The sequence below is a fragment of the Erinaceus europaeus genome, chromosome 8 (genome assembly GCF_950295315.1).
Source record: "Erinaceus europaeus chromosome 8, mEriEur2.1, whole genome shotgun sequence".
NCBI classification, from domain to species: domain Eukaryota; kingdom Metazoa; phylum Chordata; class Mammalia; order Eulipotyphla; family Erinaceidae; genus Erinaceus; species Erinaceus europaeus.
In genome coordinates this window covers 90733580-90752045 of record NC_080169.1, presented here as the reverse complement: position 1 = coordinate 90752045, position 18466 = coordinate 90733580, and the positions used below count along the sequence as shown (strand labels likewise).

At 38.0% G+C, this 18466-nt stretch overlaps 1 protein-coding gene across 2 annotated transcripts in view; it reads right to left on the bottom strand.

Moving 5' to 3' along the window:
- The window catches only part of ING3 (inhibitor of growth family member 3), a 39638-nt gene extending 21890 nt beyond the window's left edge, over nt 1–17748 (bottom strand). The window contains exons 1-4 of one of the 2 annotated variants that reach the window (XM_060196487.1): nt 17478–17748; nt 17160–17231; nt 14132–14232; nt 9728–9793 (exon numbers count right to left, since the gene is read on the bottom strand). In XM_060196487.1, coding sequence (XP_060052470.1) covers nt 9728–9793; nt 14132–14232; nt 17160–17231; nt 17478–17505 — 267 coding nt within the window. In that variant the 5' untranslated portion in view covers nt 17506–17748. The remainder of the gene's footprint in view (nt 1–9727; nt 9794–14131; nt 14233–17159; nt 17232–17477) is intronic. The other variant, XM_007525007.2, reaches the window with a different exon arrangement.
- Nucleotides 17749–18466: the final 718 nt, after the last annotated feature.

Here is an 18466-nt window from a genome sequence, read left to right as displayed (position 1 = left end):
TATAGACACCTGCAGAACTGCTTCACCGCCTGTAAAGCGACTCCCCTGCAGGTGGGGAGCCTGGGGAGAGTAATTTTTCTTAAGTTCACCATTGCTATACTTAATCAAATTAAATGCTGGAAAATTGTCCATATGATTTAACTTAAGTTATAAGAATACTTACAATCTTAGGCAATCATAATTAGAACTGAACTGAACTAGATTGAAATCTAAATTCCAGATGGATAAAGCACCTGTTCTAACTCATTACCATAAAGTCCACATAGTACCAGCTAAATCAAGAACTTAAATTATCCCACCTTCTTCCATACAATCCTAATCTCAAAAGACTGATAAACAGTAATAAAGAGAATGCTGATCCAATTAAGAGATTTTCCACTAACCATACAATACTAATATAAGACTACCAGAGACTGATTGTTCATAAATGTGTTAGTGTTCATAAATGCCATGCAAGTGAAAAAGTTCCTTTATCCTGCAACCCCATCCTCACTCACAAGAACCTCTTCAGGACAAAAGATTTCTGCCGATGCCACTTAAGAATGATCACAAAGCTATTTAAGCCAGTTTGACCTCTCAACATGTAACAAAAGCAATTTCCATTCAAAGGTTTGACATCGAGCTGTGATCCTTGATTTTTCTCCTTTAGACTCTTCCAGTTCCAATATTCAAATTTAAAATGAGTCACTGATGGACCCCAACAACAGAATGTTTCTATGTGACTTATTGCTTTTAACACTGTCAAATTCTAACACTTAGATGTCTTACTTGCCCTTTCAAAATGAGCACTCAGCTTATATAATTCTAAGTTGAAATCCACAGAAATAAGAGAAATTTCTATTTGTGAAAAGATCTCACAATAGTGCATAAAGAGAACAAATTCAGGAAGAAAGTAGAATCATGATTGCAAATTATTTCTCTGATGATGTCATGGAAATGTTTCTTTATATATTTGAATTACATTCAAACTAGATGGAAATTGAATCCGTTTTTAGGCTGAATCAAGTACTTGATGCATGAGCATGCAAGCTACATCAAATCATCATCTCAAAAGGTAATAAGGGTAGGAGGAAACTCAAATGGTCAAGCCCGCACATTATATTTCTTTAATTAGAATATCAGATAAAGAATTCTCAAATTTACAGGTAAAATGTTGGTCTGAAATATAATCATCTCTGGAGCATGTCAGGATATAAAAAAGAATCAAGTTCAAGGGCGTGAAGCACAGAAAGAGACTTCTAGAATCATCCAAGCATTAACTGAAAGCTCAAATTTTATCATATAATACATAAATCAACTTGATTAGGTATTCTAATCTAATAGTCTTGTGACAGTGACATTTGGCTGAGGATAAGTATTTAATGATTATATGTATCAAGATTTTAGAGGGAAATTACTTCAATGGGATAACTTTTTCTGCTCTTAGTCAAAATTTACTCAGACTCACTGAAATAAATAACATGTTCTACTTCACCATGAAATTCCACAAATTTCTTCAATTGTGGATACTTATGCAGACTCAATTAATAAATGATGTAATCAGTACGTGTTGCTCATAGGAATAAAAAGCTTACTGCTGATTTTAAAATATTTCAATGAAAAGTAATAGAATGAAACGTCACGTTAGCTAAAAAAAAAACAAGTATAATCATACACTGAGCTGGTGTATCTCAGAACTTACAAAAATAATATATACTTACTTGAAATTACTATAATATGTTCAAGCAAAGACATCAAATTCTTCTCTAAAATGTATGTTGCTCTCATTTAAAACCCTTCACTGGCTTCCCACTGCTCTTTGAATAAAACCCTGCACTATTTCTAGAGCCTGGGCTTTTGACTGTCTCCTCTCAGAGCACTCTTCTCTTACTCATTACAAACCAGCCACACTGGTCTCTTTCCAGGTTTAACTTAAGTCCTTTCTCATCACAGACTCTGTCCTTAGTACATCATTTGCCTTAATGTTGCTTAAGCTCTTCACAAGCTTGGCTCTTTCTTATCTCTAAGTTAGACCATAAATGTCACCTCCTTAGGCTACACTCTTCCGAACTACATTCTTTTAACAGTCTCCTCCAGTTATTCAGTCTTTTCCCCCCCTTTTCTCTAAAAAGGCTAATTCTTTCCTAGCACTTACCAAAATCTAAAATAATCTCCACTTAAGAGTTTGCTGGTGTTCATTGCTTGTCTGTGTACACGCCCATCCAGCACCAGTGACTGCTCACAGCTAGTTACATTTAAGCAACATTTCTGTTAAGCAACATTTCTCTGTCTCCTGGCAGCCTTCATTAACCTTTGCTGAGTAAATGAAAGTTATACTCACATCACTATGATAAAACTATACTGTTCATTGGGTGAATAATCTATGACTAAAAATTACTGTTGTTTTTATATTCTCCTCTGAAGTACATCGCATTCTAACCATCCAAATGTGAAAGGAATTTAATTTCTGTTAATACTAATAAATACTTATATGGATATTTACTGTTTATATTTTATGGAGTCTAACTATTTTAAGTTGACAAATCTATATATTAGCCACTCTATTAAAACAAGTATTTGCGGTCACTTGCAAATACAATAAAGTCAATTCTTAGTCTCAGAAATAAAGTGTTCAAATACCAAAAGCCACTTGGGCAATATGGAAAGTACACAAAGCACAAGGATTTCAAGAAAGGCACAGGAATGTTTTATTAACTAACTTCACTTTTTCATTTATGCTGGGAGATTCAATCCAGAAAATACATTTTACTTGTAAATTTTATTTTTATTTATTTTTTAAATTTTCCCTTTTGTTGCCTTTGTTGTTTTATTGTTGTTGTACTTGTTGTTATTGATGTTGTCATTGTTAGATAGGACAGAGAGAGATGGAGAGAGGAGGGGAAAACAGAGGGGGGAGAGAAAGATAGACACATACAGACCTGCTTCACCACTTGTGAAGCGACTCCCCTGCAGGTGGGGAGCTGGAACCGGTATCCTTACGCTAGTCCTTGCGCTTCGTGCCATGTGCGCTTAACCCACTGCGCTACCGGCCGACTCCCATAAATTTTATTTTTAAATCTACTTGGAAATAGGTGTACAAGTGATATGAAGATATTGTAAACACCTAAAGGAGAATGAAAATCACTGAGGTGTGGGAAACACTAGGTTAGATGACTTCAAAGTCTTCTTTGCACTGTTTATAAACAGACTAATCTATTGTGCCAACTACTGAAAGTACAGAATGCCTAAGGGCTCCAGGAGCCCTGATTAGAAGATCTTACATTTCACCTGTTTTTAAATTAAAAAATAAGATTTTATTAGAATTAGCTTGCTGCATGTCCAATATTGCCATTAATTTGTATAGTAAAGCCTAACAGCACTTAATGTCTTGTGAAACTATAAGTCTCTCTAAAAGTAATGGGAATGAAAATTACATCTCATGTTCTGAAATACTTAAAGTGCCATATTAAGAATATTTCAGGGGCCAGACGGTAGTACAGTGGGTTAAGAGCACATGACACAAAGCCAAGGACCGGAGTAAGGATCCTGGTTTGAGTCCCCAGCTCCCCACCTGCAAGGGGGTGGCTTTACAAGTGATGTAGCCGGTCTGCAGGTGTCTATCTTTCTCGCCCCTTCTCTATTTTCTAGTCCTCTCTCGATTTCTCTCTGTCCTATGCAAGAACGACAGGAATAACAACAACAACAATAATAACAACAACAATAAACAACAAGGGCAACAAAAGGGGAAAAAAATAGCCTCTAGGAGCAGTGGATTCGTATTGCAGGCACTGAGCCCAAGCAATAGCTCTGGAGAAAAAAAAAAATCAGGTCTGGGTAAGTGGTAGTACACCCAATTAAGCACATAATGCCAGCACTTCCCCAGCAATAACCTGGAGGCTGGAGGCAAAAAAACAAACAAACAAAAAAACACCAAACCTTATAATAGCAATTTACAAAGAAAAATACAAAAAAGCTTGGGCAAAAGACATGAAGTCATTGATCATAAGCATGAGTGTTTGGTCTCCAAAGAAAAGCAACTAAGAAAGCAAAACTCACCTGAATTAAATTACTTTTACTTTTCTTGGTTTGAAGTTCTACCTTTAAAAGAAGTGGTTATTCAAACTTCAGTTTACTTGTGTCCACCAAAACTAATCTCAGCATACAAAAATGTGACTTACCGAACTAAAATATATTTTGAGGCTAATCACATTAAAATGTATTCCTAACAGTTATCACTAGTACATTTTTCTATATTCATTTGGCTTTGTTTAAAAAAAAAAAGTGTTAATGGATATCTATGCTAGGTTCTGTTAACAGACTAAAATAAAAAAAAAAAAAAAAAAAAAGACAGGAGCCAGGCACTGGCGCAGCAGGTTAAGCACAGACCGGTGTAAGGATCCAGGTTCAAGCCCTCAGCTCCCCACCTGCAGGGGAGTTACTTCACAGGCGGTGAAGCAGGTCTGCAGGTGTCTATCTTTCTCTCCCCCCGCTCTGTCTTCCCCTCCTTTCTTGATTTCTCTCTGCCCTACCCAACAACGACACAAGAAATAACGACAATAAACAACGGCAACAAAGGGGGGGAGAGGACATAATTCTTGACATAGTAGGAAAAAACAAATAATTATGAATACATAATTATATAAAAACATAAAATAAATTAATTAAAAACATATAAAACATATAATAATTATGAATAACCATGGTATGCAGGTCAGTGATTCTATGTATGTGATGGTTAGGGTGTAAGCAAACCACTATTTACCTGCTTGTATCCACTCTCAGAGGATGGCAGTGTGCCCTGTTAATCAACAGTTTTCAGTATCCCTTGCAGTAGAGGGGGCCCACAAGCTATGTAGATTTCAAGGGACTTTAAAGCAGCTAAGTGAAAGGAGCAATGTCTCCTCTCCCTGATAAAATCTATTTTTTATTCATTTCAGGAGACCGAATGAGGCAGGCCAGAGCATTGCTCTGGCACATGCAGTGCATGGGAACAAATCTGAGGCTTTTGGCACATAAGTCCTCTCTATCTTCTAAGCCTCCTTGCCAAACACATAATGTGCTCTCCTGAGTAAACCTTACTACGATTATTTTATTCCCCCCCGTTACCTACCCAGGAACGATGGAGGAACAGATTAGAGGCAATCTGGAATACTGATGATGTTGGGGTTCCGATAAAATCCCTGGCATGTCTCTTCTGTTATATTACATTAGAATAAAAGAATTTGTTTAAAACACTCTTTTTATTTATTTTTTCTGTTATAAATTGTCAATATCTTCAAGGTATAAATGATACGAATGCTAAATTCATTTAGATTATTTTAATGAAAAGGCAATGCATGTGCAGGACTAAGGAAAATGAAGAATGGTGTTAGGAGACAGTTTACCCAGTCACGTGCACACTTTAATATCTGAGAGAAGAGTTGCTGTGGTGTTTCTCTTTTAAAATATTTATTTTATTTATTCCCTTTTGTTGCCCTTATTGTTTTATTGTTATGGTTATTATTGATGTCGTCATTGTTGTTGGATAGGACAGAGAGAAATGGAGAGAGGAGGGGAAGACAGAGAGGGGGAGAGAAAGATAGACACCTGCAGACTTGCTTCACTGCTTGTGAACTGACTCCCCTGCAGGTGGGGAGCCAGGGACTCGAACCGGGATCCTTACGCCGGTCCTTGTGCTGTGCACCACCTGCACTTAACCCGCGGCACTACAGCCCAACTCCTAGTGTTTCTTCTTCTAGCTCTGTTTCTTACATTTAGAAACAAAAAGACTTCACAGGGATTGAGGGTAGGATCGCGCAGGCAAGAAGCCCCAGTACAGAGCCTCTACCCCTACCTCCAAAAGAGAGAAAATTTTGCCAAGCAAATATAAAACAGAACAACATTCTAATCATTTATTTATTTGTCTGTCAGCAGGGTTATTGCCGGGGCTTGGTGCCTGCACAATGAATCCACTACTCCAGGTGGCCATTGTCCACCCTCTACTACCCACCCCTACTTTTAATGTTTATTTGATAAGACAAAGAGAAATTGAGAGGGGCAAGGGAGAGAGACAAAGAGACACCTGCACACCATTAAACGTCCTCCCTCTGGCTGGGGAGTTGAAGGGGGGGAGGGTGTGTTGCACTCTGGTACTTGCACATGGTAATGTGTGAGCTTAACAATGTACAGCATCACCCAGGCCTTGAGAGCTGGAACTATGATAAGTTGAAAAGATAAAAATAAAGAGGAAAGACTAATAAGAGGTATTGAGGTAAGTTCTACATAGGGTGCATAAATGCTTGGAAGAGAGGGAAAGGAAGTCTAGGATGCATTTCAGTACCCCAATGTGAATGATTAAGTCCGTGGGTCTTCTATGACTGAGAAGGAAAACATTTCTGTGTGTGCAGATGTGCAGGTATGGGACAGACGGAGAGAGAAGAAAAGGAGAGGCTAAGAGATAAGTTTTAATATGTTGGGGAACTAAGGCAAATGCACTCAGAGAAGTCTGAGTTTGAGGGACAAGTAATGCATAATTGACATTAAAACTAAGAGTGCACATGAGGAAGGGATGTCAAATTGAGTACTCCAGAGAGAACGGAGGGAAGGGGATTCTGGCATCTGACAGAACAATTCTTCACATATCTCAATTCAGGCTGGAGCTATGGAAGAACTTGAAGTGAGAGTGAACAGCACTTGAAAAGAATAAGAAAAACAATATAGGTCAAAACTCTGAAGAACAGCAAGGATTATGAAGAGTAGCAAGAAAGAGATAAAGAAAGGTCACATAGATGAGTGGCTGACCACAGATAGTTAACACAAAGAAGCGTGGATGTTAATCTTAAGAACATGACATAGGGGTCTGGCAGTAGTGCACCTGGTTAAGCACACAAAGCACCAAGCACAAGGACCAGCTAAGGATTCGGGTTCCAGCCCCCGGCTTCCCACCTGCAGGGGGGTTGCTTCAAAAGCGGCGAAGCAGGTCTGCAGGTGTCTTTCTCTCCCCGTCTCCCCTCTTCTCTTGATTTCTTATCCAACAACAACATCAATGGCAATAATAACAACTACATGGGCAACAAAATGGGAAAAATGGCTTCCAGGCGCAGTGGATTCATTAGTGTAGACACTGAGCCCCAGCAATAACCCTGGAGGCAAAAAAAAAAAAAAAGAGATGGTATCATAGTTACCTGAAACACTAATGAAATACAAAAGGAGAGAGAAAGGGGAGGGGGAGAAAGGTAGGTAAGTAAGGTGAGGGTAAATAAATGTAGAAATATGAAAAAAGAAATGTAGAAATAAGTAGATGAGGAAGAGGAAAAGAATATAGGAAAGAAAAAGGAAGGCCTAGAAATACTGTTAGAAGGGGAAAAAACAAACAAAACACAAGTTTAATTTTGCAGGGCCTAAAAGCAAACAGAGGCTTCAGTGAGGAATGGCAACTAGAGAAGTGATAATGCACTGAAATTTCAAAGGGTTGAATGCTTGCTATCAGTCCTATAGGAACACTATTTGTGCCTATACATACAGAGAAAGACATAGGTATAAATAAAGATACAAACAAGGATCAAGGAAAAGAGATTCAAATACTCCTTTAAGTCACAAACTAATATTATTTTATAGATCAGAAAACTAGATTCTAGGATTAAACAACTTTTCCAAAATCTTGCTCAGTAAAGTGAATGGGCTAATTATAAAATACTTTCTTTTTATTACATGTACTACACTTTATTAAATTTATTGCCTCACCTTTTATTCCTTCATTCTCTACCTAAGTAAATTGTCAGTTTACTAGTTTTTATTTTTATTGCTTATATTTTATCTATAAAAGTGGTCCAATCAAAACAACACCAAAACCAGGTCCCTGAGCTTCTGAGTAAATTCTGTTCAAGACTCATTTCATACGCTCCAAGAAATGCACAATAACTTGGGCAGAAGAGATAGCATAATGGTTATACAAAAGATTTTCATGCCTAAGACTCCAAGCTCCCAGGTACAATACTCAGCACCACCATAAGCCATAGGTGAGCAGTGCTCTGGTATTTCATCCAATATCTTTCTATTTCTCTCGTTAAAATAAATTACATTAAAAATGCACAACGACTCTAAGATTTAGCTCAGTCTTTCATCAAATATCATTAACATTAAACTGTATTAACCTTTGTTACATGCTTGTACCCAGACTCCTTCCTTTGTGGGCATGTTTCCCAACTATAGGCACTGTGAAGACAGGACAAGGTACTTAGGAATTTGTTTGTTTGTTTGTTAACTTACTTTACTTTAGTGGGGCAAGTGACAATTTATAAGACAGCTGTCAAATATGTACAATCTTATATTTCCTCACAATATTTACTGAAACACCGCACACTCCCCCCACCAACTTGTCATCTTCCTACAGATAGTGAAAAATAATGACACAACCTCTAGCCCTTATGCCCCCTCAAGTATGTACATTTTATCTCTCCAATACATCCATGCAAAATCTCACAATACAAGCACAGAGCAGATAAGCAGAGTGATTCAGAAATAACAGATATCTATACACATAAACATATATTTAAGAGGCATCTATTTGTTTTTCTATATAAAGTGTTTTCACAAAGGTTTAAAGAATAGAAAAATAAAAACATAGAGAGCCAAAGAACTATGATTTTTAAAAGCATACTCTGAGGTGACACAGCCATTCAATATGAGAATATTACAAACCAGTCTTGATTTCAAGTGCCTTTTTCTATGATTAAAGATAAAGGTTGAAATAATTAAGAACTTTGTTTTTTCATTCTATAGTAAATCAAGTTACAGACTAACTAAGCAACATCTTTTATGAAAGTTTTCCAAATAGCTATATGAAGAAAAGATCCTAGATTACTGAAGGCGTTAAAATATTTCCACTATTTAAGAGGAATTCCAGAGGCATGTGTAGCAGTTGTCTCACTTTACTCTCCCAATCAACTAAAACATAAATACATAAATAAATAATAATCACCTGAAAACACAACATAATACAAACAAAATTTCTTCAGAAACTCACTAAGCCACAGGTGAGTGCATATACATGCGGTTAGTAGATGGGGGGGGGGGGGGCCCACAAAAAAAAAACAAAAAACGGGTGAGGAAGAGACTCTCAGAACTCAAAAAGCCATACTCAGTGACAGCTGGCACCAAACTGGAAGTTACCCAGTAGAGCAGGAAAGTAGATCTGGGTGCTTAATCTGTGAACTCATAGACAACAGGATATTTAATTGCCCACAAGGATCCACTAGTGTTTAAGAGGTAAAAACCTAGCTGAAATTAAAGCCTTCTGATCAGCTCAGGCTCCCACAACATAAAAACGCACTTATTTATAACTGTGACTTCTTAAGTAACTCACTTATCTACAAATGGGTATAGGCAAGCGTGGTCAGGCGTTGAGGGAGAGGCTCTCAATACTTTAAAAGCCTTGCTCAGTGGCAGCGGGTGCCTTTTTGGTACTTACAAAACAGAGCACACAGTCAGAGGGAGGAAGGCAGGGAATTTGGGGGACCTAATACTATGAATCCAGGGGTATCAAGATATTGAACTGTCCACAAGGATCACTAGGATTTATAGCAAAAACCTGAGGACTAGTACTATGTGGGCTACACAGGCAGTGACACCTGGTTAAGGAAATAAATCCTGCTTGTTCTTTAAACACTAAGGAGAAAGGACTTCTCTAATGCTGCTACCCCCCAGAGGCTGGAACAACAGCAAGACCCTAAATTTACATCAATGACATTAAACCAGCCTTTTTACTTACCAAGTCATATATCTGGTTTGCCAACTGCACCTTTTCATCTGCATCTTCCAAAGCTTTGTAATAATCCTGAATAAAAACATTTTCATTTGAAGAATAATTAAAATAGGTATATACAGCACACATCTAACTGTATTTCAATTATACCTTGATACCACTCTTGGACATCCTATATTATCAATAAAAACCCAACTAGGGATAAGGTGAGGCTAATGAGGTTAAATTATTAGATTCTCAAGCATAAGGTCCCAAGTTTGATCCCTGACATTATGTATGATACTCCGGTTCTTCCTCACTTCCTTTCTCAGTTTGAGAGGTGGTACCATAGATAAAACGTTGGATATGTGAGGTTCCAATTTCAAGCCCTGACATTCATTCAGAGTGATACTATGGTGTTCATTTTCTCTCTCTCTCTCTCTCCTTACCTCTCGCTCTGGCTCGCAAATAAAGAAATACTAAGTAAATTAATAAATACACTGAGGAAAGCATTGGTGCTGTTGCTTCTGGAGACCTATTTTTTTATATTTACTTATTTATTCATTCATTCCCTTTTGCTGCCCTTGTTGTTTTACTGTTGTAGTTGTTGTTGTTGTTGTTGGATAGGACAGAGAGAAATGGAGAGAGGAGGGAAAGACAGAGAGAAGGAGAGAAAGATAGACACCTGCAGACCTGCTTCATCGCCCGCCAAGTGACTCCCCTGAAGATGGGGAGTCGGGGGCTCCAACCGGGATCCTTCAGCCAGTCCTTGCGCTTTGCACCCGCCCGCTGCACTACCGCCAGACTCCCTGATACTGTTACTTCTTTCCTTCCACCCTCACTCCTTATCTCTGTCCATATTAAAAAAAAAAAAAAAAGCAGCTCAGAGTAAATAATTACAGACAACAATCAAGATGTAAAGGAAGAGTTTCAAAAATCCCAAAAGACATAAATAAAAACAAATATCATCCAAGTCTATAGTTTCCCTACTAGTAAGAGTTATATGAACTAATGATAGAAAAAGATTATGATTTATTTAATTTGATTTCAAGGCATCCAGTGTATTTAAAATATATTTTCATATTACACAGAGAAAAATAAGATTTATTTAATGTGTAAAGGACATTTATACTGTCTATTCTTAAAATTTGTATAGAGGAGTACATTACTGAGAGACTCCTGATCCGGATCCGCACGCTCCTATTTTCCAACTGCTCCCTTTCATTTTAACTTAGGCAAGAATTCATACAATATAACCTAAACTTAGGACTTCTCAGTATAAAGCAAATAATTTAAAAACAAATACAAAGATTCTTATAATTTACATGAAATACCAGACTTATTATTAGAGTTGTGCTACAACAAAAACCTAATAGAGGATGACAAATGATGCTGGGATATGTATGTGTGATGTCTAGAGTGAGGTGCATCTGGTCTCCCGGTATCTTCCAAGCCAGTACTCATTTTGTTACATATTTTTGAATTACTTTTTTTATTAAAAGAAGTAACTAACCCCTCTAGTCCCTTGCAATGTGGTAAAATAAATAACACAACAACCTCTTACGTCTATAGTTTTAATATGTCATTCTCAGTTGATCCTTGATTCATTCTATGAACGTTAAGAGTAATGGAGCCATTACTACTTGGATGGTAAAGAATCTGTCAAATGTCCCGTAGTCAAGTGATAACCAGAGCCAAAACCATATCTCTTAAGTTCTTCTAGTGTATCTCCAAATAAACTAGATCATATACTTAACATAAATCTTACAGGGAGACACACTACCTTTAAAGTGATATCCATTCTAATCTAGAAGAGAGCAGTACTAATACTAATAACTCAAATAATTCTGTATTTCTAGACCTAATTTATATACAAAGAGTTTTTAAATCTCTCTTTTTAAAAATAAATTTTTATTTATCTTTGATCATCTTCCCAGACAATAACTTGGATACATCTGCAGAACAGATGTCAGGCTCAGAAAACAAACAAACAAACAAACAAAAAAAAACTGGTATAGTCATGGGCTCTTCGGAATATAACTAAAATAGGATTACGATCTACAAAACGGAGACAACCCCCCTCCAACTCTTCATACGAACTATTCCAGCCTTTAAGTTCACGATTAGTGAACAATTTATTTGGCTCTATATGTTAATTCTTTTTTCAGCCACCAGGTTCCAGATGCTAACATGATCCCAACCAGACTTCCCTGGGAAGACAACCATTCCAATGTGTCCTGGAACCCTGCTTCCCCAGAACCCAGCTCCACTATGGAAAGAGACAGGCTGGGAGTATGGATTGACCTGTCAACACCCATGTTCAGCGGGGAAGCAATTACAGAAGCCAGACCTTCCACCTTCTGTACCCCATGATGACCTTGGGTCCATACTCCCAGAGGGATAAAGAATAGGAAAGCTATCAGGGGAGGGGCTGGGATACTAAGTTCTGGTGGTGGGACTTGTGTGGAGCTGTACCCCTCTATCCTATGTTTTATGTCAGTGTTATCTTTTTTTTAAAAAAAAATTTATTCCCTTTTGTTGCCCTTGTTGTTTTATGGTTGTGGTTATTATTGTTTTCGTTGTTGTTGGATAGGACAGAAAGAAATGGAGAGAGGAGGGGGAAGACAGAGAGAGGGCGAGAAAGATAGACCTGCAGACCTGCTTCACCGCTTGTGAAGTGACTCCCCTGCAGGTGGGGAGCTAAGGGTCGAACCGGGATCCTTACTCCGGTCCTTGTGCTTTGGGCCACCTATGCTTAACCCACTGCGCTACCGCCCAACTCCCCAGTGTTTCCTTTTTATAAATAAAAATTAAAATTAAAAAAAAAAAACAGAAATTTAGGAGGGAAGGGAAGACAGAGAAGGAGAGAGACACCTGTGGTATTACTTCACCTCTGAAGCTTCCCCTCACAGGTAGAGACTGGGCTCTTCAACCTGCACCTTTGCACACTGTAATATGTGTGCTCACCACCTGATCATCCCTACAAAGTTAACAGTTTTAAACAACAACAACAAAGACTTTAGGGATCTTAAGATTCTGTTCTTGGGCTGGCAAGTTAGCTCACCTAATAAGATACGTACTTTTGTCATGTGTGTATCCAAGGAAAGGTCTGAAGCTTTTGTCTTGTGTTGTTTTACCTCTTTCCCTCTGTTTCTGTCTCTATTTTTCTTTTTTTTTAATTTTTTAATTTAATTTAATTTTATTTATTTATTCCCTTTTGTTGCCCTTGTTGTTTTATTGTTGTAGTTATTATTGATGTCGTTGTTGTTGGATAGGACAGAGAGAAATGGAGAGAGGAGGGGAAGACAGAGAGGAGGAGAGAAAGACAGACTGTCTCTATTTTTCTATCTGAAGATTTTAGCCTGGAGAAGTGAAGCTCCAGACATGGGAAATTTTTTTTAAAAAGACTAAGTTGTTTCATGATTTCACCAATATAGGAAGCTAACAATATACCAATGTACTTCCTGGTCTAGAAATTTTCACCCCAGTTTATGGCCAAAATGTGTATCTCTAAAGACAAGTCAACTTTAACTAAAATTAAAAGAAAAAAAAATTAAATGAAAAATATGCCCTCAAATAATAGTCATAAAATACTGAAACATTTTTAAATCATTAAAATGCCTCAATAAATAAAATTTCCTTCATCTAGTGGCAGGGAGATAGCATAACAGTTATGAAAAAAAGACTTTCATTTGGCTAGATATTGAAATACACCACTGAATGCATACATTACAAACAAGGACCCAGGTTTGAGCTTCCCACCTCCCGCCTACAGGGGTTAAAGGGTGCTGTAGATGTCTACCTTTCTCTCTCCTTCACCTTTCAATTTCTCTCTATCCTATCAAGTAAACTTGAAAGGGGGGGGGGGGAAAGGTTGCGGGGGGGGGGGGGGGCAGCGGCGCTGGATTCACAGTGTTGGCACTGAGCCCCAGTGGTAACTGTGGTGGTTATTAAAAGAGAAAAGAAAAAAAAAAGCTTTCATGCCTGAAAACGTAGCAAAGGTCCCAGATTGAATGAATTCTCAGCACCTTTAGGAGCCAGAGCTAAGCACTGCTCCATTAAAAAAAAAAAAAATTCATCTAAAACATGATAAATTCTAAAGACCTTGATAACCCTTCCCACATTTTCATAGCAATCAAACTACTTAAAGTAAAATCTGTCTATATATTTAGATTTGGGGTTAGTGGGGCCTGAGGGCATCTAAAGTGGGGAAGGGGACCAATATCCTACAGCAGAGGGAGTCTTCACTTTGGTGGAGAAAAGGTACCTTAGAGGAGCTGTGAAACTGTATCCCCTGAGACAACAGTCTTGCAAATCAGCATTTCCCCAATTAAAAATAAATAAATAAATAAAGATGATTCTTTAACTTTCATTATTTTTCTCAGAAGATCCCAATAATTACTGAGAAATCATTCAGTGGTGCACACATACTTTTTTGATGGAGGCCATTTGCTCTTCTCTCCACTCTGGTTTGTTTTTCTTTGCATTCATGAAGAATTCACTGACTCTTTGCTCTAGCTGATCCATTGCATCTACATAACAAAGACATTTCATATTTCGGTGAACAAATTCACATACTGAGTAGACATCCTTTGACTTAGGAAAATAAAAAAAAAATACACTCCTTTTTCTTGGATAACAACTTAAAAATGTCATGCTATAATTTTGTGAACATATAACACCTTAATGTTTGAACTGGGAAAAATTTATAATTTCCCCAGCTAGAAGGTTACTTTTGCTACTGTAATTTCAAAAATTTTACCAACAATCACAGTAGTCAATATCTTAAAACAGATTTCGTATCATAGGTTTTGCACCGGACAGCCATGAGTCAAAAATTAGTGACATTAGATCAGTCAAATGTGATGGATCATAGTTTCTTACTGAAAGAACTACACTAGATACTCTTTATTTTTCTTTTAATTAGATTTGATGAAAAATATTGTAGTTTTTTTGTTTTATGACATTAAGCACCTCATCTCATTCATGAATTAAATATTAAGCAAAATCATTCACTTCCTTAATACACTACACTTGTTCTACATAATTTTTTAAATCTATGCTAATAATAATGTTAGTAGTCCATGTCCATTAAAAAAAGGAATAAAGGAATTCCATGCTTTATATGTAAGTTGAGAAAAATCTGTTTAACTATACCCATCTTTAAGTTTTCAATGCATAAAATACCTTTTAAAGATTTTGATGAGTATTTTTTTCATTGCCAACGGCACTACAAGTCCACTACTCCTAGTAGTCGGTTCCCCTTTCCCCCCCCCTTTTTATTGTATTTTCACAGAGTGAAATTGAGAGAAAAGGAGGAGACAGAGAGGGAAAGAGAAAGAGGCACCTGCAGACCTATTTCACAGCTCCTAAAGCATCCCCCCACAGCCTCCCTGGTAGCTAGGGAGTGGAGGCTTAAACCAGGGTCCTTATGCAATTATGTAATGTGTGCACTAAAGGCCTGCTCCCAAAAGTCTCCTAATTTTTATCACTTTTTTTTTAATGCTATGCACTAGGGTGCACACTTTGCAATATGTATCAGCACCACATGACAGTTATCAGGAGTGACACTAGGAAAGCTCTACAGATGATGGTGGAGAGGTACTATGATCTGCCTCTTCTCTTCTAAGTATGTCTGCCCCTTTCTCTCTGCTTAAACTAGAAGAGAAAAGTCACCTAGGTTGAGCAGTGCTATCAAAAGACTTTTTTTTTTTTGCTAAAATGATTATTTTTTTACAAGCCTGGCAGTATCTTTCTAATAGATAATACTGATTAGCTTTACGTACTGCTAATTATTGTAAAAATGCAAGTTGAAAAGTCGTAGCTGTCGGTTCTATAGCCTAGTTAAAAAAGAATACTAAATTTATAACAAAAAGTATAAAGAATTTCAAAAAGTTACTTTTTTATCATATTAGCTATTGCTTATTCCAACTTATCTGTCACTGGCTCTCATTTTAGAGACAGTGAAAACCTTTCTGAACTCACATCTATCAGACATCAAAATCTATGCTCATCCCTTGATAAAATCTTTAGCATTTTTATTACAAAGATTAATATTTCTACAAAGAATAAAAGGTGGTTTCCATCCTGTGTCACTTTCCATTATGTATATAACATTAACAAGAGTCTGCGAAAAGCAATAGATAGTTGAGAATGGGTATGGGAATGTGTGTGATGATGGAAGGCAAAGGAGACAACCTAGCTACTCCAATATTCCCATCATCTGGAATGTTTGGTTCTCTGATTTCTTCCACTATATTTCTTTTCTTCCTATCACATCTCAAAACCCACATCATCTTTCATGTCTACTTTTCAAATAAAACCTGCTCTCAGGAGAAATATTATATATTACCTATATATAGCTGAGAAACATGGAATTAAAAAGCAATATATCATGTAGATCTACTCATTAAATTCCATTGCATTTTTGAATAATTTAATGGAGTACCTAATTTCTTTAAACAAAAAGAGTGACACATACACAACAAAGTCACTTGACAAAATCTTTAAAATTCATTTTAATTATGCATCCCGTAACTCATTTCACATTCATTTTTAATAAGATATCTTGATTTATATACCAAGCATTTTATATTTGTTTCACAATGTGGAAAAGATGTGACAAATTCTTTCTGAACATAATTAACATAAATTTGGTACCTGACACTGTTTTGTTTGCTAGCTTGTAAGTATAATTTTGCTCAGTGTATTTATCTTCTTATCTCCAAGGCACTGCTGTTCTACCTTCTCTGAATCATAAACCCTTTAAAGAAAATTCACAGAAAAAAAAAAAATGATCATATAAACCAAACACTTCTCTCTGAAAGAGCAGGATTAATTTTGGGGAGAACTATTATTGGACTACCAGGTTATTACTTATAAAGAAAAGCCCCCTCTTTTTGTATTACAACTGCACTGTACAGCTGTACAGTATCTTCTTTTCCTTTACTCATTTTGATTGAGAAAATATTGTGCTGTTGACAACCGAGAATGGTTTTTATAGTCTACAACTTCAAAATCTGGCATTCCAAGTTCACTAGAGTCTGTAAAGAACAGCCTCCACTCTTGAAAACTTCTAAATAAACCTTAATGAAAGTATAAATGTTGACATCTATGTTCTATGCATAAAGGCTTCATAGGAAAAAAATCTCAACATTCATGTCGTTATGCATAAAAACACGCGTCTACAATTAAAATAAACAAACTTCCTTGTGCATAATTTCAAATTCAAGAAGAGAGAGTATATGCTATCTATTACCTTCTTCCCTTGTAAATGTTACGAGAAATGTAGCGTGAGAGGCAAGAAGCCAGAGTTGGCATTCATGATTCTTTCTTAAAACTATTTAGGAAATCGTGAGTTAGCAGGAGGAGGAAAGTTAAATAATAGTGCTGAAGTGGACAGCAAACACACTGTGGCACTGGACACGCTTAATGATCTGGGGCAAACACGCCTACTTACTCTGCACCTGCAGGTCCATCTCGCGCATCTCGGTGAAGCGGTCCCGCAAGTCCATAGGAAGCTGCTCAATCACTGTCAAAGCGAGAATCGGTCAGAGGGGCGGGGCCAACGAAAGTGCGCGTCTGCGTCACAGCGTGCGTGAGTGCGTGCGTGTGGGGGGGGCGAGAGAGCCGGCAGCCCACGGCTAGGCTGCCAGTTACCGTGAGAAAGAAACATCCCCCGCCTCCCCCTCCCTCCGCCATCCCGCCTGCCCGTCCACTCGCGCTCTCGCTTGCCCGCAGGTCCTACAGACTACCCCCGCCAGCGCCGCCCACTCACTTTCCAGATAGTCCTCGAGGTACAACATCGCGGCCTTTAGAACTAGGGAAGTGAGGTTGTCCAGGGGTTTATTTGTGTCACTCGCTGTCGCTGGAGTTTTGTCCCTTCCAATATGGCGCCTCCGCTAGCTGCACCCGCTCGGCTTCGGCGGAAAAAAAAAAAAAAGAAAAAAACACTTTGGCGCCTGACGGCGCTTGCCTCACTGCCGCCCGGAGCTGTCATTGGTTGGCGGGAGCCGTGACGTAGACAGTCCGAAGACCGCACCCGCGCCTTTATGGGAAGTGTAGTTTCAACCTCTGCTCGGCAAGTGGTAAGAGGCTGGCGGTGTTCCAGAAGGAAACTACAAAACCCGGGCGCCATTGCGAGCGGTGCGTGACAGAATCTGAAATGCGGTGCCTCTGTTTATTTGTTGATTTTTTGCACGAGGATTGACGGGAGTTGTATGCTCCAGCATAACATAACTAGGAACAACTTTTCACCTGTTCTTTACTCCTGTGACTCGTTTATGAGTCATGATTTTCAAGTAGTGCTAGGCAAATAGCAGGGGTTCTGACGCTAGAATAATCTGCAAAGTTCGAGCATTTGGATTGTTTAGAACAGAACTCTGCTGGAATTTTGCCTCACTCCTAAAATTATGAATGGACGTCTGGTTGACATCCTTATAAATGAAGTAACTAGGGAGTCGGGCGGTAGCGCAGCGGGTTAAGCGCAGGTGGCACTAAGCACAAGGACCAGCGGAAGGATCCCGGTTCGAGCCCCCGGCTCCCCACCTGCAGGGGAGTCACTTCACAGGCGGTGAAGCAGGTCTGCAGGTGTCTGTCTTTCTCTCCCCTCTCTGTCTTCCCCTCCTCTCTCCATTTCTCTCTGTCCTATCCAACAACGACATCAATAATAACTACAACAATAAAAAAAAAAAAAGGGCAACAAAAAGAATAAAATAAATAAATAAATGAAGTAACTTATACAAAGTGGGGGTGACTGTTTATTTG